The 27,895-nt window shown below is 38.4% G+C and overlaps 2 protein-coding genes across 5 annotated transcripts in view; one reads left to right on the forward strand and one right to left on the reverse strand.

The window, feature by feature from the left end:
- Window positions 1-1,014: 1,014 nt before the first annotated feature.
- Window positions 1,015-26,714, forward strand: GTF2B (general transcription factor IIB). 3 transcript variants are annotated; one of them, XM_077824000.1, is made up of 9 exons: window positions 1,041-1,089; window positions 1,992-2,080; window positions 3,380-3,458; window positions 4,276-4,382; window positions 20,479-20,612; window positions 23,793-23,939; window positions 24,076-24,205; window positions 24,918-25,199; window positions 26,251-26,714. In XM_077824000.1, exons 4-9 carry the CDS (start codon window positions 4,352-4,354, stop codon window positions 26,382-26,384), a joined length of 858 nt encoding a protein of 285 aa, XP_077680126.1. In that variant the 5' UTR covers window positions 1,041-1,089; window positions 1,992-2,080; window positions 3,380-3,458; window positions 4,276-4,351; the 3' UTR covers window positions 26,385-26,714. The 3 variants fall into 3 exon arrangements, with proteins under 3 accessions (XP_077680124.1, XP_077680125.1, XP_077680126.1); XM_077823999.1 differs by lacking the exon at window positions 3,380-3,458 and having other exon boundaries at window positions 1,039-1,089; XM_077823998.1 differs by lacking the exons at window positions 1,992-2,080; window positions 3,380-3,458 and having other exon boundaries at window positions 1,015-1,089.
- Window positions 13,563-27,895, reverse strand: part of PKN2 (protein kinase N2) — a 139,280-nt gene continuing 124,947 nt past the window's right edge. For both annotated transcript variants that reach the window (XR_013346846.1, XM_077823996.1), the window contains one exon: window positions 13,563-15,368. Coding sequence is in view for 1 of the 2 variants with exons in the window: in XM_077823996.1 (XP_077680122.1) it covers window positions 15,252-15,368 (117 nt within the window). In the remaining variant the exon portion in view is untranslated. The remainder of the gene's footprint in view (window positions 15,369-27,895) is intronic.

Consider the following 27,895-nt stretch of genomic DNA (forward strand, 5'->3'; position numbering starts at 1 on the left):
CGGGACGGGGGCTTGGGGTAATAAGCGCAGAAATAGACAAAGCCCCAAATATCAGGACTGTCCCTATAAAATCGGGACATCTGGTCACTCTACTCAGATCTGTCTACCCCTTTTATGTTAGGTTTCAGAGTAGCAGCTGCATTAGTCTGTATTCGCAAAAAGAAAAGGAGGACTTGGGGCACCTTAGAGACTAACAAATTTATTTGAGCATAAGCTTTCGTGAGCTACAGGTCACTTCATCGGATGCATTCAGTGGAAAATACAGGGGGAAGATTTCTATATGCAAAGACCATGAAACAATGGGTGTTACCATACACACTGTAAGGAGAGTGATCAGGTAAGGGGAGCTATTACCAGCAAGGGGGCGGGGGGGAACCTTTTGTAGCGATAATCAAGGTGGAAATGGCCCACCTTGATTATCGCTACAAAAGGTTCCCCCCCGCCCCCTTGCTGGTAATAGCTCCCCTTACCTGATCACTCTCCTTACAGTGTGTATGGTAACACCCATTGTTTCATGGTCTTTGCATATAGAAATCTTCCCCCTGTATTTTCCACTGAATGCATCCGATGAAGTGACCTGTAGCTCACGAAAGCTTATGCTCAAATAAATTTGTTAGTCTCTAAGGTGCCACAAGTACTCCTTTTCTGCCCTTTTATGTTAGTCAGGGCTATAATTACAGCAACAACATGTCAATCAAAGGAAAACCATGAAGCAACCACCTTGAAGCTGTTATCTCCCGCAGCTATTTCCACAGGACAGTCCAACGATCGCCTCCAGAGGCGGGACAGTGCGAGAGTCAGTTTCAGAGCCGGGCTGAGGGAGGGCGCGTGTCGCCAGCTGGCGCCCCGCCCCTAGCCATTGCTCCACAAACGGGCACCGCCTCCAGAGGCTCAAATTGAGGCAGCAGAACGCGAACCCTTTCGTTTTGTCCCTTCGTGCGTCCCGTACCGATGGCCTGGCAGAGCCCCGCCCCAGTGGCGGAGGATATATAAGGGAGTGTGCTGCGTGCTGGTCTTGAGCCGGCCGTGTGCAGCGACAGCGCAGCCTGGGACTAGGAAGGAAGGAAGGAACATGGCGTCTACCAGCCGGTGAGTGGAGCGAGCGGCTTCGTGGTGGTGGTGGTGGTGGTGGTGGTGGCGGCGGCGGCGGCGGCGGCTAGTAATAAAGTGTCTGACTGGAGCCCGGGCGCGGCGATTCCGGATTATTAGTTGGGGAGAGAAAATGGCTGCGTCTCCCCCCCCCCCCCCAGGTTCAGCTCCTGGGACAGTAGTGCTGACGCGTCCCCCCGCCCCCAGCTGCCATCTCGGGTCTTGGTTCCTCCTCGTTAGTCCCGCTCTCTTCTCTCGCCTTGGCCCCCTTCACTTCTCCCCCACCCGGCCCCCTCCCCTCCCCTCCCCTCCGTCCCTGCGGGGGCGAGGGGGGGGGCCTCCTTCAACCGCCCCCTTTCCCTTTTGTGCGGGTTGGGCTTTGACCTTCCTCTCGCTTTGGTGCCCCGTCTCCGTTCCCTGCCCCGTTCCCTGTGGTCCTTCCATATCTGGTTTCTACTTTTAGTGTCCCTCCCCCATCCCTGACTCCTTGTAGCAGCGATGAGAGTTTGTCCAGAAAGGCTCAGGGTCTGATCTCGGGTCACCTGTGAGTAATATGCAGCTTGGCCAGGGTGCCTGGTTTTGCCTGAATGCTAGTTTCAAACGTTTTTGTAAACCTCGGAGTTCGTAAGTGATGTGGTGACATGTAGGCAAGTGATGGGATCTGCTGCTACCAACTCGTAAATATTGAAATAGGAAGCCTGAGATCTCCCGCACAGGGGTTCTCAAACTTCATTGCACTGCGGCTACCTTCTGACAACACAAATTACTACATGACCCCAGGAGGGGACAATGGCTGAGCCTGCTGAGTCCCGTAAGCCCAGGTGGGAGGGCCAGAGCCTGAGCCCTACCACCCCGGGGAGGGGTGCCAAAAATCAAAGCCCAATCTGCCTCTCTCCCCTCAGGTGTTCAGAGGAAGGGGAAGGTGTATGTGTCTCTTTCTGCTGGGCACAGTGGTGTTGACACTGACCTGCACGCTGGGTAGCCTGTAGAGGTGAGTCAAGGGTGGAGGTGGTGCTCCCTCCCTTGCCCCACCTGTTCCTCTGGGTGCACCTACTCCAGTTTGAAAACCTCTGCTTTATAGTATTTTTTAAAATTTTAATTTACATCCTTGATTGTTTGAGTAAAGATGCATTCTGGTCCGAAACCAAGGTCTGCTAGAAACTGGGCAGTCTGTTACCCCCTTTGTTGCTGTATAAAACTCTTTGTGCAGGTTAAATCAGGCCATATTTTAACATAAATGGGAGAGTTGCCACAATATGTCTGGATGCATATTCTTTTTCTTCTAAATGTTCCTATTAAAAAGCCCCTTTCAAACTTTGCAGGGCCTACTATAGAAAGATTTTTATGGTCCCCTTCAGTTTTTTGGGAGAAAAAAGGAAGTAGTTTTTCCACACAGTGCCTTGTGGAACTCATTCGCAGGGGATATTGTGAAGGCAACAAGTATAACTGAGTTCAAAAAAGAATTGGATAGCCCATTAGTGGACCTATTCTCCATTAAGTTATTAGGCAAGAAGGTCAGGGATGTAACCCAATGCTCTGGGTGTCCCTGAATCTCAAACGGCCAGAAGCTGGACCTGGACAATGGGATGGATCATTTGCTAATTTTCCTGTTCTATTAATTCCCTCTGAAGTATCTGGCACTGGCCACTGTCTTGAAGATGGGATACTGGGCTAAATGGACCATTGGTCTGACCCAGTATGGCTGTTCTTATGTTAAAAGCTCTTCTATTTCATACCCCTTAAAATTTGTTAGACAATTTTCCATTATCCCCAGTTTCCCTCATCGCCATGATCATGTGGTATAGGTAGGTCCCTTTTTTTGGCCTGCATTAGCAGCACTGAAAACTGTCTAATTACTTTTGGGTTCCTGTCACAGTTTTCCCTTTTGGACATTTATCGGTTAGTGATTGAATGGTCCCAGTGCCTGAACTATCCTTTATGGGTGAAGAAAGTGTTCTTTCAAATTAGGGCTAAAAGGTACTGTGATGGGACAGTAGAGTGAATCTGCTTCCCCTTCTGTATCTGCTCTAGGTTTAGTGAACATTTTCCAGTGTTATCACAACTTCTAGTAGCAGTGAAATAAATGCACGCTTTAATAAATATAGTGGCCATGAATTTTATTGAAATATTTCAGTGTACAGACGTATAAACTAAGGGGGAATAATGTAAATATCCAGAGAAATGGGCAGACTTTATATACACTGATATGCTGCTGATAAAAGATACTGTCAGAGACCTCTGTTCTGCTTTGTGGATCTGGATTTAGTTCACTTTTTTATTTAATATGCAGTCAGCCGTGTGAACTTGGGATGCCTATTTAAATGCTCCATATGGCAGAAAGTTGTTGCGTATGGACCAGCATCACTTTTGTGAGTTCTCTGAAATTGTTTCTTCATAGCTTTTTTTTAAATGTGATGCAGCTGGAATCCGTTGAATATATGCAATAAAATTTACTTATTTTAGTTCTTCTTAGTATGTGCTTCTGTGAATTGCTGCTGCTTTATCTTGCTAAAATTGTTTAATGTAAAGATTTCCCGACCTAGCAAGTTACGTTTTAATTTTATATTTTAATCTGGCTAAAACTGTGGAGGTTTTTTTAGATTTACTGATCAAGTTGATAAATTGTTGGTACTGTAAGATGGTGGTTTTCTAAAACAGTAAAGAATGCACTGCTCACTAAAGGAGTAGCTTAATTAGATTTTTAAAAAATGGCTAGCTAAACGCAGGAGGGAATATTTAGAATGACATGGTCAACACTAACTTCTGGTAGGCATTGACTTAGCAGGAATGGATTTTCAGGTAGTCTAGTAATTTACACTATATATATATATATTTTTTTTTTTTATTAGAGCACTTCACTCAAAGGAGGTAGCCTTGAGGATTTTAAATGGCAAGATGTTTCAGAGTTCTAATCTCCATAAATCCTGGGTTACCAAATTTATTGTTCTCTGCAGAAATCTCATGTAGTGCTCCTAATGTATTGCTCCACACAAACAATTTGCATGTTTGTAAATTACTCTGCTCATTTGTGCTGTATGTTAAAAACAGCATTAAGGGCATGTGGCTTGAAGTTTTCTTCCATATTGTAGTTTAAATTGCTTTCCTCTAACTTGAAATCTTTTTCTGGAAATGAACTTTTGTTTGTTTGAAATATTTTGAATGCTGTGTTCAATCTTTTTCTTTTAGTTTGGATGTGCTTCCCAGAGTGACGTGTCCAAATCATCCAGATTCCATTTTAGTGGAGGATTACAGAGCCGGAGACATGATCTGTCCTGAATGTGGACTAGTAGTGGGTAAGTAGTTATTCAAGTTGTTGTGACTCACTCTAAAAATGGAGATCAACTATCTGAAGTAATTTGCTTTTTCTCATGGTTGGTGTGTGTGAGAAATTAGTGTATTTTAAGCCTTTTACTTAGCACTAAATAGATATTTTCCCTTTTCTAAAAAGAATCTACCATTTTGAAGAGGCAGTCTTCTGATAATTACTGATAATTAGGCACTTTTAAATAAATGAGCTGTATAAAGTTCCATAGTTTTGTAGCAGATACCCACGTTATGGAGAATATAATTGACCACTGCTGCTTGATGGAAGTCAAGCTGATGGCCTTTAAACCACTGACTTTCCAAATTCAGGGGGAAAATGGGGTTCTTGGACTACAAATAGCTATTTTAAATATCTCATTTGTCTCAAAATTCAGTTATGTCTCAAAGATATAGCGATAGATATTGGAAAAGGGTTGATCTTTGCAGTGTTAGAAGGCATCTGTTTCATTTAAAGCTGGGATGCTTCATATAACATGGACAAATGTGAAGATTTTACTGTATTACAATTCATGACCATTACAATGGTGACACATGTAAATTGGGGTACATATTTAAACGTGATGTAAAATTAAGCATGAAAACTCGGATTTCAAATGTGATCACCAGCTAGTTAAAAGAATTAACAAAAAGGATTAGATTAATGTATTGTTTTCAAAATACTTGGAAATGTCAGTACATAGGAATGCAGTAATTGCTGTGTTGGATCAGACCAGTGTGTCACCTAGTTCAGTATCATGTCTCTGGTAGTGACCAGTACCACTTCTTTCAGAGGAAAGGGCAAGAAACCTTGAAGGTAGTTATGGAATAACCTGCTCATAAGAAGTTTCTTGCTGGTTCCCATTTAGGTTGGCTTCTGCTCTGAAAGAGGCTTTATATCCCTTCCAAAACTTAATTTTTAAATTCCCCCGGGTTCTAACTTTGGGCATTTGTTTGGATAAGAATAACCAGTCTTTTTTTAATCCTGTGAAGTGCTTTGCCTCAGTGATATTTTGTGACAGAAATTTTCACAGGCTAATATTTTACGATGTATAAAAAAGTGTTTTTTTTTTATCAGTTTTAAATGTGTCATCAGTCACTTTCATTGAATTATTTTGTGTGTGAATAGAAATGTTCTGGATATATCTTGTTTTTCATTCATTACCCTATACATTTTTATGATGTCCCTTCTTATACCTCTCTTCCGTGAGGTACCATTCTTTTCCATCTCTCTTCATATGAGTTTTTTTCCATGCCTTTAATCATTCTCTTGGCCTGTTTCTGAACCCCCTGTATTTCAGTTACATCCTTCTTGAGAAAGAGTGACCAGAAGAACACTATTCCAAGAGAGGGTGTACAACTGACATACAGTGGCATTTAATTCTCTATATTCTGATCCCATTCTTTTAGCATTATAACATTATTTTTTTGACTGCTGTCACACACTGAGTTAAACATCTTCATTAATAATGCCAAAGTCTCTGTCCAGAATTACAGCTAAATCAGAAATAATGCTTTAAGGGAAGTAAACAGGACCTATTATACGCTCTTCTAATGAAAAGCAAACTGGTTTTAATTCTTTATTAAATTACTGTGGAAATTCTCTAAGTCCACTATATATTAACTGATCTACACACCCTTTTAAAACATATTTAATGCCTCCATGCCCAAATAAACAGTGTCATTTTAATTAAATGGGTCTAGTTTAAGTGTCGTTAATTCTGAAGGTTTGGATGTAATTCTTAGCTAACTTGATGTTGAACACCTAATATTCCTTTTTTGAAATATGCCATTTGTGAATTTATATACGAGGTTGAATAATGTATGAACCAGGCTGAAGCTGCTGTTTCTTGGATTATTCTAGGCAAAGTCACAAAATACTATCTTAGTAGTGTAACCTTATTTATAGGTTGGTGGCAGCCATCTTATGTCTGCCTGTAGAAAAAGGATGAGTGCAGCTGATGTACAGTTTCACAAATAAAAGTGCACCAACTGTAAGCTTCAAATTTGTCAGAAGTAAATACTGGAAGCCCATTTTTTGGATTTGTCCTCTTGTTTCCCATTAGTGAGATGTTTGCTTTTGGGATTCAGTTTGGCCTGCTTTCATTTTAAATTAACGGCTTTGATGTTTTCTTTGTAATTCTAAAGTTGAGGGTTCTCAAACTGCATTGCACCATGACCCCCTTCTGACAACAAAAATTACTTCATAATCCCAGGAGGGGGGACCGAAGCCTGAGCCCCACTGCTCTGGGGGCCAAATCTGAAGCTCAAGGGCTTCAGCCCCAGGTATGGGGCCTGCAACCTGAGTCCTGCTACCCAGGGCTGAAACCCTTGGGCTTTGGCTTCAGCCCTGGGTAGTGGGGCTCAGGCTTCAGCCCTGGACCCCAGCAAGTCTAAGCCAGTTCCGGTGACACCATTCAGAGGAGGTTTGTGACCCATTTTGGGGTCCTGACCCACAGGTTTGAAAACTGCTGTTCTAAAGCAACAAGAATTTTTCATGGGCAGGGATTTAACAAAATACTGTGTTAGCACAGGGGTTCTCAGCCTTTTTCTTTCTGAGGACCCCCCTCTCCCCCCAACCTGCTATAAAAACTCCATGGTCTACCTGTGTCCAGTAAGTGGTTTTCTGCATATAAAAGCCTGGGTTAAGGGGTATTAAGCAGGGCAATTGTCCAGGGCCCCATGCTACAGGGAGCACAGTGAACTTAAGCTCAGGCTTTTGCTTCAGCCCCAGGTGATGAGGCTCAGGGCCCCAGGCTTTAGCCCCGTGCAGTGGGACTCCAGCTTTCTGCCCTGGGCCCCAGCAAGTCTAACACTGGTCCTGCGTGGCGGACCTCTGCAACCTGCTCGTGGTTCCGCAGGGGGCCCAAGACCCTGGTTGAGAAACACTGTTAACACAAGCTTGACTTCTGGCTGAGTCATATTGTGGAGTGGTTCAGAGGGCTTCTGGCAATCACAAAATGAACTTAAATCCTCTGGGCTCCTGTTATTGGGAAAACATTGCCTTTTTCTTCACAGGTAGAGTTCTAAGCTTTCAACAGTATTGAGGTGTGGGGTTTTTTTTGTATGGATTCAGTGTTAAAAGGAACTAGTATTTACATTTATTGTGCGAATTAGTGCACTTAATTTTTCTTCTTTGGACTTCCCTTTTTAGCAGTTCAGTTTTCCTGCCTGTGTTGAAGTCTTTACTTTGGGTTTATATCAGTTTGCTTGGAAAATTAAGTGTGTGTTAATTAAATGGAAGTAAGAGATAACTAAACGACCAGTGAATGCATCCGATGAAGTGAGCTGTAGCTCACGAAGGCTTATGCTCAAATAAATTTGTTAGTCTCTAAGGTGCCACAAGTACTCCTTTTCTTTTTGCGAATACAGACTAACACGGCTGCTATGCTGAAACCTAAACAAACTGGAGAGATCACCAAACAGGAGAAATAGTGTGAACATTTATCATAACTTCCCTTTTACTAGTCTCTAAAGGAATTTAAGTGAAGTACAAGGGTAGCAAACTGATAAATAAACTCAAATCTTGGTTCCTGTACTTATCAAGTATGCAGAGCCTGGAAGCTTTAAAAGCGTGGAGCCAAAATCTTCCATTCAGGCCACAGAGGTGCTCTGTGTCTGCTGCTGTAGACTTAAGGATGAAATAACCCCCACAAGACATGCAGTCACTCTATATGAGAAGAAGTTGTTGGGCCTGCTATTAGAGCCATAAAGTCATGATTTACAGTTCAGCCTCACCAAACCAATGTAGATTAAGACCAATATGGAGCACTGCTGAATGGTGAGCAATCTTTTTTGGTTTCTTATCCCATGTACAGCAGAAATGGTAATTTCAGTTGCCAATTGTACATGCATGTGCATGTACAAGTGCAGTCTGAGGACTGGTAAGAATTTCTTAGAGTAGTAGATCAGTAAAGTAAATAAGCTGGTCTTTGTAAGCCACCTGCAAGAAAAAGTGATGAATTCAGTTTAAAACACCACCATTTCTATACTTCACAAATGTAGTTTGGCACAAAGGCAAAATGTGGTTCTGTGCATAGGTATATAATAAAATACATTGATGTATAATTTGCTTTTTGGAAAGATGACAGACCAGGCAATGCAATAAAAAACGAATTGGTAATCCTTTTTGAGTGAATGTCAAATTGCCATTTTTCTTAACTCTCTACTTTGGCTGTTAGGAGTGTCAGGTATTGGTCAAAAGGTGTATTTTTGTTTAATTACAGAACAGCAGTTGGCCTGGAATAAAATACCTGTAACACATTGGTTCCCAAAACCTGAAAAGTCTGACTTCCTTGATTTTTTTTTTTTGTTTGTTTGGGTTTTTTTTGGGTTGGTCAGCTTCTTTCTTGTGTAGCTTGGACAAAATCAGTACTGTAATTCAGGTGAGACAGTGTATATCCTCATAGCTTCTGGCTGAGCAGGAAGGAGAGAGGAAAAGGAAATGTGGAGGGAGGAATGGGGGGAGTTGGGAAAGCTGGAGAAATGCATGTCACTTATTCTTCACACCATTATTTTTGCCTTTTGAGTACTGCAGGAAGTGCATATATCCCTTTTTTCCTAGAAGGTAATTAAGAAATGTTGATAGTGATTTGACTGACAGTGTTCTGTGTCACTACTTGAAACACTGTTTCAGTCTGTGGGAAACTGCTGTTGGAGATGCTGCCTTTTCAATGGGATTTTAAACCGATCTTGGCTAATTTGGATGCTAAGGATTCTTTTGAACCACTTGTAAAGGCTGAGGTTTTGCCTTAGTGTCCTGGTAAAATTCAGTTTGATTAAATTCAGTCTACTTACAGTCCCATTTTCATTGCACAATAGTTGTCACTTTGTGTCCTAAAAGTTGTGTAGTTTTGGTATGCATTGTTAAAACAGGTTGCACACACTTTATAGTGGTAATTTGTAGTGAATGAAGATCTTACAGCTTGAAAGTGGTGTTACGTTAATTTATTCAAGCAAGGACTCCCCTTCAGCTCTTCACTACCCTTCCTTTTACTTTGGACCTCTACTGCTCTTTCCTTTCCTTGCTGCTCAGGAACTGTTATTCAGCTGACCTTTTTTCCTGTCTCCTAGCTGCCAATGTTCAGCCCTTCTAGTTCTCAATTAAGATCTGCAATTTTGGCCCATAATATCAGTGAGATTTATGTGTTAATGCTAGAGTCTCAATCTGGATTGACCAAAACCTGAAATGCTATGGTGTTATGATCAGGTTAGGCCCCAGATCTGCTAGAATTTTACTGGAGGAATTCCTGCATTTCACCAAGTTCATTTGCCCTACTATTGCCAAAAATTAAACTAAGCCACTTTTTTGTAGCATGTACGGTACAGTAATGTGGTGTTTTGTGTGCTGGTTCAGGAGAAGATCCTGAATGCAGTTCTGAGTTGAGTTGATGATTTCAAGTTGGTTAAAACCCTGACCACATCCTTTTATCACTTCAGAGCAACTCGTCCAGCCTGCTGGACAAGGGCAATAAGGGAGGCTGGGATAGTGCTGAAAAACCTCATGCTCGGCAGCATTGACCTGCCAGTAAGTGCGGAGAGTGGCTACAATTGCTGAGTGGGAGTGAAGTGAAGAGTACAGAGCTGCCGTGGGGATAAAGGACAAGGTGGAGCCTAGCAGCTAGTTAGATGGGAGAGGCCTATGTGAAATCAGCCACATACCTAATGCATTGGGAGAAAGGGACCATGGACCTGCAGCGCATACCTGAAGCCCAGTTTTAATATATGGGCTGTTAATGTTCTGATCAGAAGTGTGGCGACTGGGGAGAGTATGTCTACGCTGCAATGAGACACTTGTGGCTGGCCTGTGCCAACTACCTCAGGCTCATGGGGCTTGGGCTAAGGGACTGTTTAATTGTGGTGTAGATGTTCAGGCTTGGCTAGCGCCTGGGCTCTAGGACCCTGCAGTATGGGATGATCTACCTTGAGCTAAAACATCTTCAAAACAATTAAACAGCCCCTTAGCCTGAGTCAGCTGGCATCTGCCAGCTGCGGGTTTTTAATTGCAGTGTAGACATATCCTGGATCTTCTCTTTCGATCTGCAGTCAGATGGCTCAAAGACAGTTGCCAGTTTAATTTTTCTAACTAGGTGGAGGTGGCAGTATAGCAACTTTTAGAGTCTTAAGCCCTATGTTAGGGAAACTGGAATTCCTGTTAACTGTCTGATACTGTCAGTTAAAAATCGTGGTTATTTTTCTAGTTCTTGATAAATTTGTGATTCTCATACTTCAGTGCCTGTTCCCATCGCAGTTATTCAATTTGCCATAAAGATGAGGAAAAATGTAATAAGGGAATTACTTTCCTCCTAGTCTTAGAATAGAATTAAATTGGAGGTGATGCAAGATCAGTGCTGAAAGTGTGTAGGTTGTAGTGAGGTCCTTAATTGACAAGCTCCTCATGCCTGCTCTCTGTAAAGAAGCTTACTGCTCAGACTCAAGGAAAACACGACAGTGTAAGCAAGCTGCATGTGATACAGTCAGTCTTCTCGGTCTCTTCAGGACACAGGAGAGAACCAGTGTCTAGTTCAAATTAGTCCTTTTTGCTTTCCACCTTCACTAGATCAGCAATGGAGGCAGGTGACCCATTTCAACCTTGCCCAGTGCCTCATTAGATGCAGTCCTGGTATTCTAGCCCCTTCAGCTATCATCTTGATGTTCAGTTCATGTTTTCCTTGAACTTGTCACACTAGCTTATCCTTTTTTTTTTTTTTTTTCTTTTTAGCTGCTCCAATGGATATATAGGGCCAAAAGGCAGAAGACCAAAATAATTTCCTTGGTTCTCTTTGGAGAAAGGAGAAAAGTCTTATTCTTTAGGTAGTAACAAAAAATCCTGAGGCACTTGACCTGGATCCAAAGCTTCAAAGTCAGTAACTGCCCATATAAATTGATGTTTATTAATAGCTATCTTGTTTTTCAGTTTAGGCTGTTTCATGTAATTTTCATTTGTCTAGGTTTTCTGCTACAGTATGAGCTATAAGTGGCCTACTGTCTTCATTTAGATTATAATATCTATACTTCTAAAAACTTGGATTTGATCAACCTTAGCACATCTTTTGCATGAAATATAAATCTGTGGCACCATAGGACTTCATGGTTACCACTGCATTGCACATCAAGACTGTCATTGAAATTCAGAACAATCGGATAGAACTCAAGTCCTCATTTCAAGAATTCAGGTTCCTATAGAGTGAGGGAAAATTCGTTGAGCTGTTGTCAGTATAGTCTGTGTATGAGAAACATTTGAGTAGCTCTGATTTTCATTCAGTAGTGGGTGGTTATAGGCACTTCACTTGTAATGTTAATTCATTTTGTGTGTTAATAGCATATGAAAAATCTGTTCCCCTTTAAAGGTTTCCTTGTCAAAACTGCAAACATCTAAAATTTGAAATGCCAACTAGTGGTATCTAAAATTTTACTTACTGAGGATGGAGAACTGAGCATTAGTGATAAGCAACTATTGACTCTTAGAATTTTAACCCTGCTTTTGTTCAAAGTTTCCTAGCCCAAGACATTAATAAAGAAAGTGTTCCTTGTCAGAAGTGTAACTGAAAACTTAATATCTGCATCTGTTACAGAACTGTACATCAATAATGAAGAATGCTGATACTTCTAAACATTCGGAACAAAGTTAACCTTTGCATGAGAACATATGGTCATTACCTTGAGTAGTATGTGTGAATAGCAAGCCCTTTTGTTAGGCACTTTGGTTAGCATTTCAAAAATGTTTTAAGTTTAGTAAAAAAAAAAAAAAAAAAAAAAAATTGGTTTTCTCCAACTTAAAAAAAGTCTGAACAGTACAGAACATGAGTGCCAAACAATTCTTTTATTCAAAATGACATTGTGTGAGATGTGGGAAATAAGGTATATAGTTGAACCTTGGAGAGACCACTGGCAGTGGGAAAAGGGCTCTCCATAACCTTGTTCTTCCAATTAAACTTTCCCTCTACAGTTTAATACTTTGAAGACTTTTGCCTGAGAGTGAAGCATGAGGACACATTTTCAATATACTCCCTCCTGAAGAAAATTAAGAATCTGAGAGCTTGACATGCTTTTATGACTCAAACATCTCAGGGTAGATAAAAATCAAGTTTTCAAATATGGGGTTTTTATTTAAATCAAAACTTTTAAGTACATTTTGTGTTTAAAATAAACCTATTTAAATTAAATTTGAAATTAGGACAAATTAAGTTATGGCCTAAATTTACTATAATCTGTTACTTAAAATTTAATTTAAATAAAAAAATTAATACATATTTGCTGCCAAAGTTTTTTAAAGAGTCAAACCACTGAACTAGTGGAAGTCACTGAAGGCACCTGGGACCAGTTTAAAGTGCTAAACGAGATATTGACAACAATAGCCTCTTCTGCAGATACAGAGAATATTTCTTCTTTTCCGTCAGTTTAATGACTAGACTGATTGGGAGTTGAAAAGTCAGGAAAGCTTGCTTTTCTTTTTCTAATACGTCTAAAAGCAAGGTGTGAGAGAATGAGATCTGCTGGTTCTAAAATCATGAAAAACATGGTGACCAGACACAATCAGTTGAGTTCACTAACTAAAGATAATACTTCCAGCACACTTGAGAGTTTTACTTAACTAATAAAAAAAAAAACAACCCTAAATGCTGTTTTTGCACACTTTAATTGAATTCCAAATTTACGTCCAAATAGAGCTTGATACAAATCCCAAATAAAAATGAATCCTCTAGTAAATAAGAAATGCATCATTCACTGTTTTCCAACATCATAATTGTGTGGTTTTTTTTTTAAAAAAAAGAAAGTTAAGCTACATAAATTGCTTAAATGTGTCTATATAGATACAGCATATTATCCTGTTAGCAAAAGGGATCCAGTTTGGTGTAAAAGCTGTATTTAGTTGCAGACCAACATTCTTATTGGTTGGTAACCATTAAATCAGCCTTTCTTTAGAAAAATAAAGTACAAATTCAAAATGTGATTAAAATCAACTATCTAAATTAAAAAGAGCTACAGCTCACTTCATTGGATGCATTCAGTGGGAAATACAGTGGGGAGATTTATATACATAGAGAACACGAAACAATGGGTGTTACCATACACACTGTAAGGAGAGTGATCACTTAAGGTGAGCTATTACCAGCAGGGAGGCGGGGTGCGCAACCTTTTGTAGTGATAATCAAGGTGGGCCATTTCCAGCAGTTGACAAGAACATTTGGGGGGGGGGGGGAATAAACATGGGGAAATAGTTTTACTTCTGTAACGAAACACCCATTGGAAATGGCCCACCTTGATTATCATACACATTGTAAGGAGAGTGATCACTTTAGATAAGCTATTACCAGCGGGGGGGGGAGGGGAGAAAATCTTTTGTAGTGATAAACACCCATTTTTTCATGGTTTGTGTGTATAAAAACATCTTCTGTATTTTCCACAGTATGCATCCGATGAAGTGAGCTGTTGCTCATGAAAGCTTATGCTCAAATACATTGGTTAGTCTCTAAGGTGCCACAGGTACTCCTTTTTCTTTTTATCTATATCAAGATTTCCTGCTTGATTTAAATTAAAATCTAATTTAAAATGCTTTTATTTAAATCATTCCATTCTGAAACCACTTGTTTGGAGGCAAGTATCAGGTTGGTGTTTCATAGTGAGTCAATACACCTTACTGACGTGTTTCAACCAGGTAATTTAGGAATGGTCAATTTAACTGGTGATACTTAATATTAAGTGAGTGTTCTTCCATTTAAGATACCAAGTGAACTATTTCAGTCTTACTAGACTTAAACCACCAGAAGAAAGGACCCCAAAAAAGGTGTATTGAGCTTTCCAGTTCTATCTGAATCTGAGCTTTTTGATTGGTTGTAATGATACTTACTCTTCTTCAAAGTGGGATTCTTGTCTAATCTAGCATAAACAGAGGTAGATCTATTACATATGCGTATGACATGCTTATACTTTGTCTAAAAGTATTTTAGGTTTGAATGTGTAAAGTTGTATTTTTTTAGAGATAATCATTTTGCATGCTTGAAATTGCTGAAATTTCTAATAGATCTTTCAGGATTGTTAATTACTGTTGGTAGAGCCTCTGTTAATAGGGACTGCCATTTAACATATTTTCTCAAAAGGATGCCAGAATATATTGATGTGTTCAGAAGTCACTGGTTGGTTTTCATTCTACATGTTTTTGCTTGATGCTGCAAGATCATGGCTCTCACTATTTTTTCTAATTTAAAAATAGCAATAATTTCAATGATCCCTAGATGGCAGCACTTTCCTTAATTAACTACAGGAATAAAATTAACTTTTATTGAATTTTAAAATAGTTCTGTACTGTATTTACAGTGCTCTTGTACAATAATGCAAATTAATTTTACTGATAATGGAATATATTTAAGACCAAAGCGCTGAAGGCTATAAAGTGTACTTTTTTGATGCAAATTTATAGCTACCTTTAAAGCACATCAAGAGTGAAAATGCACCTAAAAACAAATTGCAGTATGTCTGCAAGGGGAAACTTTAGACACTATTTCAAGATGCAATATGACTAGTAAACTGTGAATCTGTTACTTTGGGTTCTAATTTTAATCTTGTTTATCTTTATTTTGCTTAAGCATCTACAGTTTAAGCTATGCTTTCTTTGCATTACAAATAAGATAAAAACCAGTTTGCCAAATGGAAAACAAAATCAACATGCATACCATTTCACAAAAGGTATTACAAATTGAGTGTACATTACTGTAAAGTAGTTGACAGTGTTCCTTTAAGATGTATAATTGCAGATAAAATGTTCTCAACACTAAGTTTTGTTGACACAAATATTTCCTTCATTGAGAAGTCATGTTTACTATCATTTTTTGTAAGACTACAGTACATATAGTTTGTGATGGTTAGACATTTCTTAAACAAATCCTAAAAAGAAAGATGTGAAGTGGCATTTTAATTTTAGATGCTGACTTGAGTAGAATGCTGGATTCCTGTAGTATTTCCTCCACTGCATTTGTCAACTGTAGGGAAAAAGGCAAATGTTAGTCAGAAGTTTTCTGTTTTGAATTCTACTAAATAAGCTTTTCAGATGTTTGGGAACCTAAAATCAAAGTGGACTCTACTGTCTGTATTTGGTTTTGGGCAATATTTTTAAAAAGTAGCTGCATACCAGAATGGAGAAAAAGAAATGTTCGGGCAAACAGTGTATCATTTGTCCTGTAAAATACTTCATTAAATTAGTCTAATTATGGCTTTCCTTGAGAATCGACCCTATCTTCTGAGGATTTCTTCCTGAAGGCTTTCATAAAAGGGGAGAAAGTACTTAGATTTACTTGTCTTCCCGACAAAAGTTAAATAGAGTTTAACTGCCTCCAGCTGGCGTTACAGAAGTATGTATTAATCAGTTTTGGGATTCTGCATGAAATGGGAGACTTGAAAATAGAGAAGGAAATACTCCCATGTATTGTACATTCTCCATCATTACTGATAACAATTGCAGTAAATAATTATAACCTATTTAAGTCATCACTACGCAGAAACGTAAATAAATTTCAAAAGTGCTGACTCAGTATTTCCAAAACAATGACTGGTATTAGCGCTTGTAATGAAGTGCCATTTTACAGATGCTTCCAAACAAGGAAGTCCTTTTGGTAGGATTAGACCTAGGAATTTCAGCTCAATATTTGGATGCATGTCTCAGCCAGGAAAATTCAGTTGTTCTAAGTTCTGTTGCTTTACACTATTTTTTTATACAATTTGTATTAAAACTTTGAAGTTGTCTATTTTATCATTTATTCAAGGGCCACATTTAATTTTGTGTGCCTAAATCTCTTATCAGGTTTTTAAAACAATGGCTTTGTTCATTTAAAAAAAAATTTTTTTTTAGCGACTTGTTGTGGTTAAATTAGCTACTTGTAATTAGCTACTTGTAAGAGTTCATATTTTTCTTGCTAATGTAAAATATTTGCATACTGCATCTAAAGATGTATAATACCTTATATTCAGTGGTTGTTCTAGTTGATCCTTTTTTACTATATTGGCATAGTAATGTTAGTCTTCTGTTTGTAATATTTTGTAAAAGTAGGCAGTGATATGCTTTTTTTCATTCGCACAGGAATGGCTCATAACTCACAAGAGGCAGATCTTTGAGTGAGTCATTTAGGTCATTCCCATTTGTGTGGGAAATTATTACATCATTTCCCTGTACTCAGTGTTCTATTTATACCATGCCAATACTTTTAAGTACATTTTGCTTTTTTTAGAGGCAGTAAACAGTATTTGGGAAGGTTGTCTTGAAGTGAAGTTATTACTAGGCCATAGAAGGAGCACTACTTAAATATTTACAGAGTTCAGGAGCCAGAGGATCATGCTGTCTGCTAACTTGAGTTGGGGTGGAGGGGGATGTGAGTCATGGAAAGGATGGATATCTGCTTTCCTTGCACAATACACGCTAGATTTTCTTAATTTTCTACCTCTATACTCTTGAATACAGTTCTGGTTCATGCTGACGTTTTTATATTCTTTGGTTTGTGTCAAAGCAATTAAGCATCCAGGGTGGATTTGATTTAAATCACTAGTCTGGAAGACTCGATTTAATCATGGATTTCTACATAAAAGTGCGTTCTTGTTGGTGGTTATAACCTTAATACATATTCTTCGCAACTCGGATGTAGGTTTCATTTTTAGAAGGTGTACACTACATTTTTTTTAGTGATTTATTTTGAAAACTTTTCAGATTAATTTTGCAGCTATATCAGAAAATGGATGATTGGTTATTTCGTTTACCAAAGGTAAATGAAGCAGATACTTCACCTCCCAATGACTTCATAAATATCTCCAGTTCAACAGGTTAATCATTAATATTTGGAGGATTTTCTTGCCAGGCTGTATTAGGAGAACAGCATGAGAGAGACATTTAAATTTTTTATTTAACTAAAACAATGTGATATATTCTGGATTTTTTTCTTCAATAGCAAACAAAAATATTTTAACAAAACAAGCATATGAATTTTTGAATTTAAACATTCAAGTTTTTTCAAATCAGGTTTTTTGTTAATTAAAATAGTTAAATTTTTTTTAAAAGAAAAACAACTTAAATTGACTGTCAGCCAGGTCAACATGAGAAACTTAAAATGTTGGCTCCTGCAGCTAACTCAGTCATCTTCACCTTCATTTTCCTGGGTTTTTTTTCATAATCTGGAAAAGAAAAACAAGCTTTCCTGCTTTTTCAGGTCCCAAATGATTTCTCAGTTTGGAATGAATTAGTCCAAAGGAAGAAAATATTCTTTCTACACCGGCAGAAGAAGCTACTACTGTTAAGTGAGGTTGTCACTTCAACAGTCTCTGAATCCAAGTGCTTAAGTGACTTCCACCAGTTCACTGGTGTGAATTTCTTTAAAACATCATCAGCAAACATGTATTTCTTGAATGGTTTATTCCCAAACTGGGTCTCTTTTACAGTCTGCTGCCATTATAGGCTTTCCCTTCTAATGAGAGAATATGGTAGATCTCAAATCAATGAAGGCTGCACTCAGAAAGACCTCAAGACTTCCGGAATATGCTGTTCAAACAGTTTCACTTTTGTTTCTACTGCCTGTCCCTCCCTTTTCACATTTTTCAGAGAGAGGTAAGGGATTGACTCTGTGTACACAAATTTGCAGAGGGACAATAGGGTTGTGGTCAGTTATTTCTTACCTCTATATATTTGTGTTATTTATTTAAAAACATTTTTTCTGTTAACAAGCATGTAATCTCTGGAGACACAAAGCCACAGTTTGAGAACTGCAAAATTACGCATCTCTGATAGTATCTTCTAGACTTAACACCGAGTCCCATTGGGTAGATAAAAAGATTAATCTAAATAATCTATACAGAAGCCCCTGGAACCCCATAATATTGGGTCCCTAATCCATAAACTATTGGAACTCCTTTACAAAAGTTTTCTTAAACATTACATAAATATATTTGTCTCATACTATAGAACTAGAATTTATAATCCCTGTTCCATAATGATATCTTGGAGCTATAATGTATCTTTAGATAGGTTTTTTTCCTCAAAAAGCATTTTATCAAAAAATCTGATTTAAATAAATCCATGTTTTTTTTTTTTGTTTTAAAAAGATCATTGACTTTTATCCACCCTGTAAGCATCAAGGTGATGCATAGGTATGAATATAGTTAAGACAGACCACTAGGTACCTATTGGGTTGAACAGCTAAATAGGCTTATCCTATGTTGGTAAGGGAGAAATTTCACAAATAATTGCTCAGTGTTATCTAAAGATGTTTTTGTCTCAAGTTGATTAGCTTAATGAACGTCAGACATGCTTCTCATGGTCTTTATGAAGAAAATGTTCCTTTTACAAATTTTTTTCCCATGAATTTTGCAGTTGGGCCTATATCCATTGTTCTTCACATATTTCTTCTAAAGGGTCTTTCTGAGGGGAAGTTTATTCTTTATAACTTGGTGAACTGTTACTATCTCAGAGTTCCAATGTCTTTCTCACTATTAGTTGCTTATGGTTATCACCACTCTTTTTGGATCCTTACCTAATGACAAAATAATTACATTTCCTTATACTAGTCTTGCTAACAAGCCTGCTTTTGAAGGTCTGAGCACTGTTCATCAGGAGTAAAAAATCAGACTCCAGTTTATACTAATCAGATTTCTGTAGTGGAAATGTATTATGCAGTCACTATAATTATATTCTAGATAATACTTAGCATTGCCTCAGTGCAGGGGACTGGACTAGATGACCTGTAGAGTTCCCTTCCATTCCTACAGTTGATTCTAGTCATATTTTTGCAGACATTCCCTAGACTTGAACATTAAAATTCTTTGGAAGGACCATGTTTTAGACTTTTCTCAGATTATTTGTATCAGTGTTACTGCATTGTAGATTCTTTTCTAATATTAAAAAAATAAAAACTGAGAGCTGGGCTACTTCTCAGGTCTTACCGAGTTATAGCTAATGAATTTCTCCTTTTCTTATATGCTGGTGTTTTCAAATCTGGCTTGGTGATAACTACTCCAGGAGGAGATTGGGACAGACAAGAGTGGAGCAATAGGGGTGGGAAAAGCTGTCAGGAAGAGACAACTGCAGTGCTCCTCAGACCATTACCATTTGCTCCCGTAACATGATGCAGGTATAGAAACCCAAAAGTGTATCTGAGGCCGACAGTTCAGTCACAGAACACGGGTTTGGCTCTTTTTCTTAGTCTGAATTAACAAAGTGATAACTTAAAGCACAGTACTTTAAAAAAAAAAATCATGCGTAAATATTCAATACACACATTCTGTGATGCTGCCAGATGTTAGGTTAAGCAGGGTTAGACTGGGTCAGGACTTAGAGAATACGAAGGGTAGAATCTGAAGGATCTGCGGGCAGCGATCGATTTATTGTGTCTAGTCTAGTTGCGATAAATTGACCCCTTAGCGCACTCCTGTTGACTCCTGTACTCCAGCGCCGTGAGAGGCGCAAGCAGAGTTGATGGGGGAGCAGCAGCAGTTGACGCACCCTGGTGAAGACACCATGGTAAGTCAACCTAAGTACATCTACTTCAGCTACGTTGTTCACGTAGCTAAAGTTGCGTAACTTAGATCCTCTCCCCCCCCCCCTCGCCCCCCCCAGTGTAGACCAGGGTGAAGGAACATAATTGATGCTGCAAGAAGTGGTGGTGATCTAGTTAGGTGACACACTTCCTTTCAAGTTAGTGTTTAATCAATGCCTTCGAAAGCCCACAGGGAGCAATAGGCTCCTGGAACAGCCTTCTTGAAACTAAAGTCTTAATTCCTTTTGGTTATTAAAGATCCCAGGGCACTCTGTAAGAGTAGGAAAGTTTAACCCTGTGTATTCTGGTTAAATACCTACACAGGTAATTACATTCTCCTTACTTAAATCCTCCCTGCAGTTTGAGTTACACCTTTTTTTACTTCCTGCTCCTCTAGTGTTTTGTAGAGTTAAATAGCTCCTGCACGTTATCCCAGAAGTGACTGTTGGTGGATGACATGATCCCTAGCTATAGCTGATAGCTCAGAGGGGTGCAGTCTGCATAGTGAGGCTTAATGAATGCAACATACTTTGAGGTAATGTGTTACAATAATGCAGATTATTACTTTTTATGAATTCAGGTGACCGGGTCATAGACGTAGGGTCAGAGTGGAGAACTTTCAGCAATGATAAAGCAACAAAAGACCCATCTCGAGTTGGAGACACCCAGAATCCGCTCTTGAGTGATGGGGATTTGACTACAATGATTGGCAAGGTAACATTTTAAAATACAAATGTTTAACATTTTTAATAAAATTTTATGTCAAGTACATATTTATATGGTAACAGGAAACCTATGCAGAGAATTGAGTGCCATAAAAATAAAATGTTTGGTATAAACTGAATTCTTCACAATAACTACTTGTTATGGTCCACATTTGGCAGTCTCCCCTCCTGTGTGGAGTAGGGGGTAGTAAGAAGGAATACTGGACTAATCGAACCTTCTCGGTAAGAAGTAAAACTCATTGATAGTGGTGTGGGGCTACCTACTTTGCTTTTCCATTGCTGCTGCTAAGGAAAATGCAGTTAGAAAAATGACTGTGTATCCCTAAGGAATCATACATAGATTTAGAACTGCAGAATTTTTCACATTTGGAATATACCTGAAAATCCTTTGAGGCATCAGTTAAAATTCTGTATTCAAACTAGGCTGTGTTTCATGAGAAATATTGTATCAATTTAGTATTTAAGATGAGGAGAAAGATAACTGTATGCATGTCTATCACGAATGCTATCTAACTGTTCGTTTGGCATAACAACATTAAAAATACAAATTTGGAATTTTCCTAGTTACTGAATGTTCCAACAGTTTGTAGTGTACATTATTTTTGACTGGCTTAATGTACTGTTATCCTGCTGCATTGTACATGTGTAGGATTATAAAACTAGTCAGATGGAAGTTTAGTACCAGTTTGACAAAGTAGTGTGACCCACTTAGAAGTTTGCTATTTGTTTTGATATTGTAAACAAAAATCTTCCCTACTTCATGCCCTGAAGTGCATTTTGCACTGTGAAATCCCATTTTATACAGCAAAAGGTTTCCCACATTGTTAGTGCTGGTTGACCTTCTAAACGAAAATCTGTGATCCATCTTCCTCCAGTACACTTAAATACATTTCATGAGCTCCTAACTAGAACAATTAAAAAGTTTCAGTTCAAGATTGCTTTTTGAAAAATAAAACTTAACAATGTGATGGGTGAGCCTGTCTTATTAGGAAAGGTGTTCCATACCAGGTTTAACTGGGGAAATAGTCTTCCACTTTTGATTGACAGGCAATTGTGATTATCATCACTAGCAAAGGAAACCTAACTTGCAGTGATACAGTGAAAACTAGGAACATCTGTAACTAAAGCTTGGTATTCCTTTTTTAGAGACTACAAAATCTGAGTCCAGTAAAGAAAGTTAATTACGGGCTCTTCTCACATGAGAGGTGCCTTACAATGGTCAGCTCAATGCTATAGAATCAAGAGCACCTGGGATGAGGGGTGGTTGGTCCACCTTTCTCCTGTGTGGCTCATAATAGAAAATAATCCTGCACTGAGTCTGAAGTTTCCTCAGATGTTTGAGTTGCAGCAGTTTCTCAAGTTTCCTAAAAGCCTGAAACAGGAGGTAATAAAGTTTCTTCTTGCACCTGAAAATAAATTTCTATTTTTTTTATGATGATTTCTCCCTTGTTGTGGATAGAGAACACTTGTATTCTTTCTGGAGTGATGATTTCTGCCTAAGCACCCAAAGATGTCTGAGCAAGTTAAGTTGTGTACCACTCACAATGAATTTTATTTGAAGGTGTTAGCAAGGGAAGATTGTTGATCATTCAGAAAAATCTGAATTTCTGTCCATGATTTAAAGAACTGTTAGTTCTTTACTTTGGGAGCCATCTCATTTCCGTGTGAAAGGAGTTAATGGTGACAGGGACTCACCATGCAGACATACAGAGTCAAGAATTAATTGAATGGCCTACAATGAAGTTTACTACAACAGCTGGTTTTCAGGCATTTTCTTAGTAATGAGAGCTTGGTAGTTTGACTCGGTGAAGGCAAGAAGAGGCAATAGGTGTAACATTTTGGATTGGTGTAACTAAATCGCTGTTCTTCCCTGACATTCGTTAGTATCTGTGCACATTGCAATATATCACTCTCATTGAAGGTGGAAAACTTTGACTGCTTCTTGAAATGTTCCAAATAAGTATTCTTCTGTTACGCATCGAGGCACAACTCTAATAAAGAGCAAGGTGCTTCCAAGAGAGCTATCTGACATTAGCTATGTGGCACCAGAGAGGATATCTTAACTCAAGACTAATTACAAAGTAATCATTTTTCCTGCCTTTAAAAGGCAGCAGTGCTTGGAGATTTTCAGCCATGTTAATCAGACATGCATTGTTTGACAAAGGTGCTGTTTTCAATATGGTGTTTCCTTCAAGTCCTTTAACTTTAAACAATTTGTATTGGGCAGGAATGATAAGATTTTTCACGACAAGCATCTTACACTTACGTAAATTTTAGAGACATGGGGGGAAATACATGTAGGGATTATGCATTGACATTGCCAGTTTGAGTAATCAAGTCTTAATTTTTTTAACATTTTTCTCAATTTTTCTTGGAGTGAGTGTGGGAATCCTTAGGGTTTTTTCAGGCATAATGTTTGGTTTCTGAATATGGCAACAACTTAAAATGCTTCCTATTCTAAGCAAGCAGCATCCCACAAATTGGTTTTGGATCAATCATTATGAATTGATTCAGCCTTTGACTTCCACTTTTTTTGTGTGAGCCATCATTGGAACAAATTGTCACTGTCCTAATCATAAAACTTCATCTTTCCAATCTACCATTCAGCCAAAATGAGCTGCAGCACAGACCGAATGGCACTCGAGTATTAGTTGTGTGAGGCTTGGCTTAGTGCGCTTGGGCTTTAGCAATTGTAATGGGCACATCCAGTGTTCCAATTCAGCAATATGGCTTGTGTTCATGGTATATAATAGTAGTATAATGAAGGTTTTGTGTAAGGTATCTAGGCATGCTCACAAAGGCAGAGGTTTAATTATGCTTTATTAGCCGAATTAGCTAGCAAATTTGTGCTAGTCCACAATGAACCAGTGGGGATGTCTAACTTCAACAGTAAGGTTGTTTTAAAGGGACACATTACCTGTTATGTATCCATGTTTTCTTTTAGATTGAGAATGCTTGCAAGGTCTCCTGATTTTCCTAGGAATGGAGATTCACAGTGGAGTTATGGTGGTATAGATATTACACGTGCAGTTTGGAACGCTGCTTGATTTTGAGATTTTTCACTTATGTATTCCAACTAAGTCTTGAATTAGAATTTTATAAACCTGGAAAATTTGTACTTGAAATATTTCAAGTATGGAATCAAGTTAATAATAAAATCATTTTTCAGGGCACAGGTGCAGCAAGTTTTGATGAATTTGGAAATTCAAAGTACCAGAATCGCAGGACTATGAGCAGCTCTGATCGAGCAATGATGAATGCCTTTAGAGAAATTACTAACATGGCAGACAGAATCAACCTTCCCAGAAATATAGTTGTAAGTTCGTGTCTACTTTCCTTAAATTGTTCTGGCATTGACTTAGTTAGCATAATATAATGAGCACATGAATTTTTGATATTGCTGCTAATTAAATGGCCTAGAGATAATTAAATTTAGTCTTCTTGCTTTAAAGGATCGAACAAATAATTTATTCAAACAAGTGTATGAGCAGAAGAGCCTGAAGGGAAGAAGTAATGATGCCATTGCTTCTGCTTGTCTCTATATAGCCTGTAGACAAGAGGGCGTTCCTAGAACATTTAAAGGTAAGTTTTCAGTTGTACAGATTAAAGATATTTATTTTTATTTGATAAATTTAGCTAGTATTATAGCAGTATGTTGGTAGGATCCAGAAATGGGGCTACAGTGAATGTTAATTTCAGCAACAGGCTACATTTGACTATTTTAATTACTTGAATAGTACTACTAATTACGATTTTCCTATATGCAGCCCATTACTTCAAATGGATTATTGGGTTTAGCTATCTTGGAAGTTTAATTGTATTAAGGATATTCCTGAGTTACTATTTAAAATTCAGAATATGACATTTGAATACCACTGGTAGTATCTAAAAGGTGTTGCCTGATGATCTGAGCATTGCAAGGATTCATCCATCTACATTTGAACCAACAGCTCCATGTTTGAATGGAACTTGTTTATTTTGTTTTTATGGTGTGTGGTTTTTTTTTTGTTTTTTGTTTTGTTTTTTTTGTGCATCACATTTGCCTCTTAAAGATAGTCAGACTCCATGGTCATTTGCAGAGCAGTTAGCAGTGGATTTGCATGATTTGAAAATTGTCTAATTTAAGAAGAAATTTTCAAATGTGGTATAAGTATTAACTGTTTACAGTGGTGGCCTGCTTTGTGACCATTCTTTTATAGAGGGGGGCTGAAAAATACAACTATGGAGAAATTTACATGCTTAAATTGGAAAACAAACATCACTAAACCTACATTTTAATTCTTTCTTTATTTAGAAATATGTGCAGTGTCCAGGATTTCAAAGAAAGAAATAGGTCGGTGTTTTAAGCTTATTTTGAAGGCTCTGGAAACCAGTGTGGATTTGATCACAACTGGAGACTTCATGTCAAGGTTTTGTTCAAATCTGGGTCTTCCTAAACAAGTACAGATGGCAGCGACACACATAGCACGTAAAGCTGTGGAATTAGACTTGGTTCCTGGGAGGAGTCCAATCTCTGTAGCAGCTGCAGCTATTTATATGGCATCACAAGCCTCAGCAGAGAAAAGGACCCAGAAAGGTAAAATCTTCACAATCCAGCTTTATCCATTATTTCAACAGGAAATATGTAGGAAAAACTTAATTTAAGGCAAAGAAAATCTGTTTCACTGAAGTCTAAAAGAGCTTCATAAGCCACCAGTTCATGGGTGGACAATGAGAGACCCACAATAACTGACATTTTTCTCATGAAGCTTGAAATGTAAAAGTTAAGCACCGTTTAGCTGTGCTCCACAAATTGACTTCCAGTTTGTGTGGTTTAGTAATTGGGCTGTTTAAATTATGCTAGTTTTGAGTCTACAGCCACCGTTTTTGCCCAACTAAGCATTTGTACACTTACATCCTGCTTTGCTGAAATATTCAGAATGTAAACGTGGTGGTGGTGGTGGTTGTTAGTATCCCTATTGTAATTATAAACCACTCTGGCAGCTGGGATGGGCTGGAGATTGCATCTTGGGTACGTCATCCCACCCCCCAAATCATCCTGTGTTCACAACTGCAAGGGAGGATGATTTGAGGCTAGTTTGTAGTGGACAAGAATGTCTCTTGGGTAAAGAAATCTCCTATACTTCAGCTCTGTGCTGTGCCTTTGTCTCTCACCTAGACTTACACAACTTGTGTGGTCTTCTCAGACTCTAAAATGCAGCTTGCCTGTCTTTCACATACACAAGTAGAAATGACATTCCTCTGCACTTCCCCCATGATCTTCAAACAATTCTACAGACCTTCATTCACTTCACTATCAAATTCAAAATTACCATCCTTATTTTTTAATTCATACATGAACTAGTTCCTGCATACCTCAAACTGTTTCCTTCCCTTACTTCCTCTGCTTGTCTTAACACTAGCTGCTTCTATAATATCCTCTGAGTGATTTCTCCTTCTGTCTCTTCATTTAGATTCACTGCAGATCTTAGCCAAAACAGTATTTTCTTCCTTGTCTTTACCTCTAGTTGTGGTTCTGATTTTAAATGCAAAACTCAGGAACTTGATTACAAAATGGTGTTTGAAATAAAACAAAGCAAGAGAAAATGGTTAATCCATGCTTAATTTGCTTCTGTTCATTCCTCTAGAAATAGGAGATATTGCTGGTGTTGCTGATGTTACAATCCGCCAATCTTATAGACTTATCTATCCACGAGCTCCAGATCTCTTCCCAGCAGACTTCAAATTTGACACCCCTGTGGACAAACTACCCCAGCTGTAAAATTGCTAAGGTTACATTTAATTTCTAAAGAACACTTGATTTCTGCCTATAATAAAGGATGTATAAAGTGTTGCTACTGAGCCTTCATATTGTGGAACTGGAGGAGGATATGAAAATCAAACTGCTGGAACACAGCACACATTCCAAGGGTAAACAAAATAATTGTGTGGCATTTTGTATGTATATATTAGTGGAAGTAAATATTTAATGACTGTTGGAACAAGTTCAATTTCATATTATAGTTTAGATTTCTTTTGTAGGGAATCTAGTAAAATGTATTTTGGAAAACAATTGAAATTATGTAATTCCCAATAAACTTTTCCAAAAACATTTACTGCCTTGCATATTTTGCTAGAATGTGACATAGTCGGAGCAGTATAAAATTGAACATAATCTGGCAGATCTTCATACCAGTATGGGTCCTATCAAAAATACTTTCACACTCATTCTCTTGGCAATTTTTAATCTCTAGTGTAGTTTTAATATTTGTAGTTAGCTGCAATTTACAGTATGGTAGACTTAACCCACTGTGCAAACAGTTGCCCAAAAGCAGTTTGAATATTTGCACAACTGCTGCTGAAGGTTTCTGAACTTGTTATGAAAAGATTAGTCATTGTTGGCACAGCCTCCTTGATTCTCATTGAGGTCTCACCCTGTTTCTGTGAATTTCACTCAACTCTGAAGCAACTAAAAGAAACAGACTGAATTATTTGAATTCTTGGACACTGACATCTCATTCTACAAAAGATGATAAACTACGTCAAATACTGATACTGCCCTGTCATTTTCATCTATATCAAATTTGGCTAGCTGATAGTTAAGCTTTTAGCACTGATGCATTCTAAATTAGCACTTAGCATTTGAAATGATAGTCCAGGTGCTGAGGAGTTAAGTCAGGAGTTGTCTCCCCTCCCCCAAACTAATTGCTTCCAAAACTGGATGCCTCTTGACAGTGTCCCTTTGTGTTCAAAGCAACAAATGTACTTCTGGTTTCTGAACTAATTTTGCATCACAGGTGCAAGATTTACTTTAATTATCAAAATGAACAGCTGAGGGGGTCAGGCTGCTACACATCTGGTCCTAATCCATCCAAGGCAGGGCTCTGTGCCCAGTGCTAATATTACTAATTGTCAATAGTGCTCACTGTTTTCTTGCTGCTTCAGTTTTAATTCCTTTCTCTCACTGAAGACTTGAAATGTGGCAGCTTTAAGTTTTTTTTTGTTTTTTGTTTTTCATGCCATTTGAAGTCCTGACTACATGTGATCATTAGCTCCCATTCTATAGGAGTAAAAGGTGGGATCCTGCATATCCAGACTAACTGGGTGGAGATAAGTTGCATTCAAGCTTCATAAATTTTCCCTTGATTGTCAGTAGGTTGATATTCTTGCCCTAGACTACTGTTGTGTGCTCTTACAGTTCCAGTGCCTGTGAGCTAAACTGGGGCCTTTCAAAGTACTGAATAGTTAAGGTTCTTAACTGGTTGGCCTGTGTTGTGCACTGTGTGCTAAGGT

Source organism: Eretmochelys imbricata, chromosome 8 (genome assembly GCF_965152235.1).
Source record: "Eretmochelys imbricata isolate rEreImb1 chromosome 8, rEreImb1.hap1, whole genome shotgun sequence".
Taxonomy (NCBI): Eukaryota; Metazoa; Chordata; order Testudines; family Cheloniidae; genus Eretmochelys; species Eretmochelys imbricata.

Bases quoted from the DNA above. Each gene is read 5' to 3' on its own strand.
- GTF2B (XM_077823998.1), top strand. The intron at 23,940-24,075 runs GTAAGTTCGTGT...CTTGCTTTAAAG, and splicing joins ACCTTCCCAGAAATATAGTT to GATCGAACAAATAATTTATT. The intron at 25,200-26,250 runs GTAAAATCTTCA...TCATTCCTCTAG, and splicing joins AGAGAAAAGGACCCAGAAAG to AAATAGGAGATATTGCTGGT.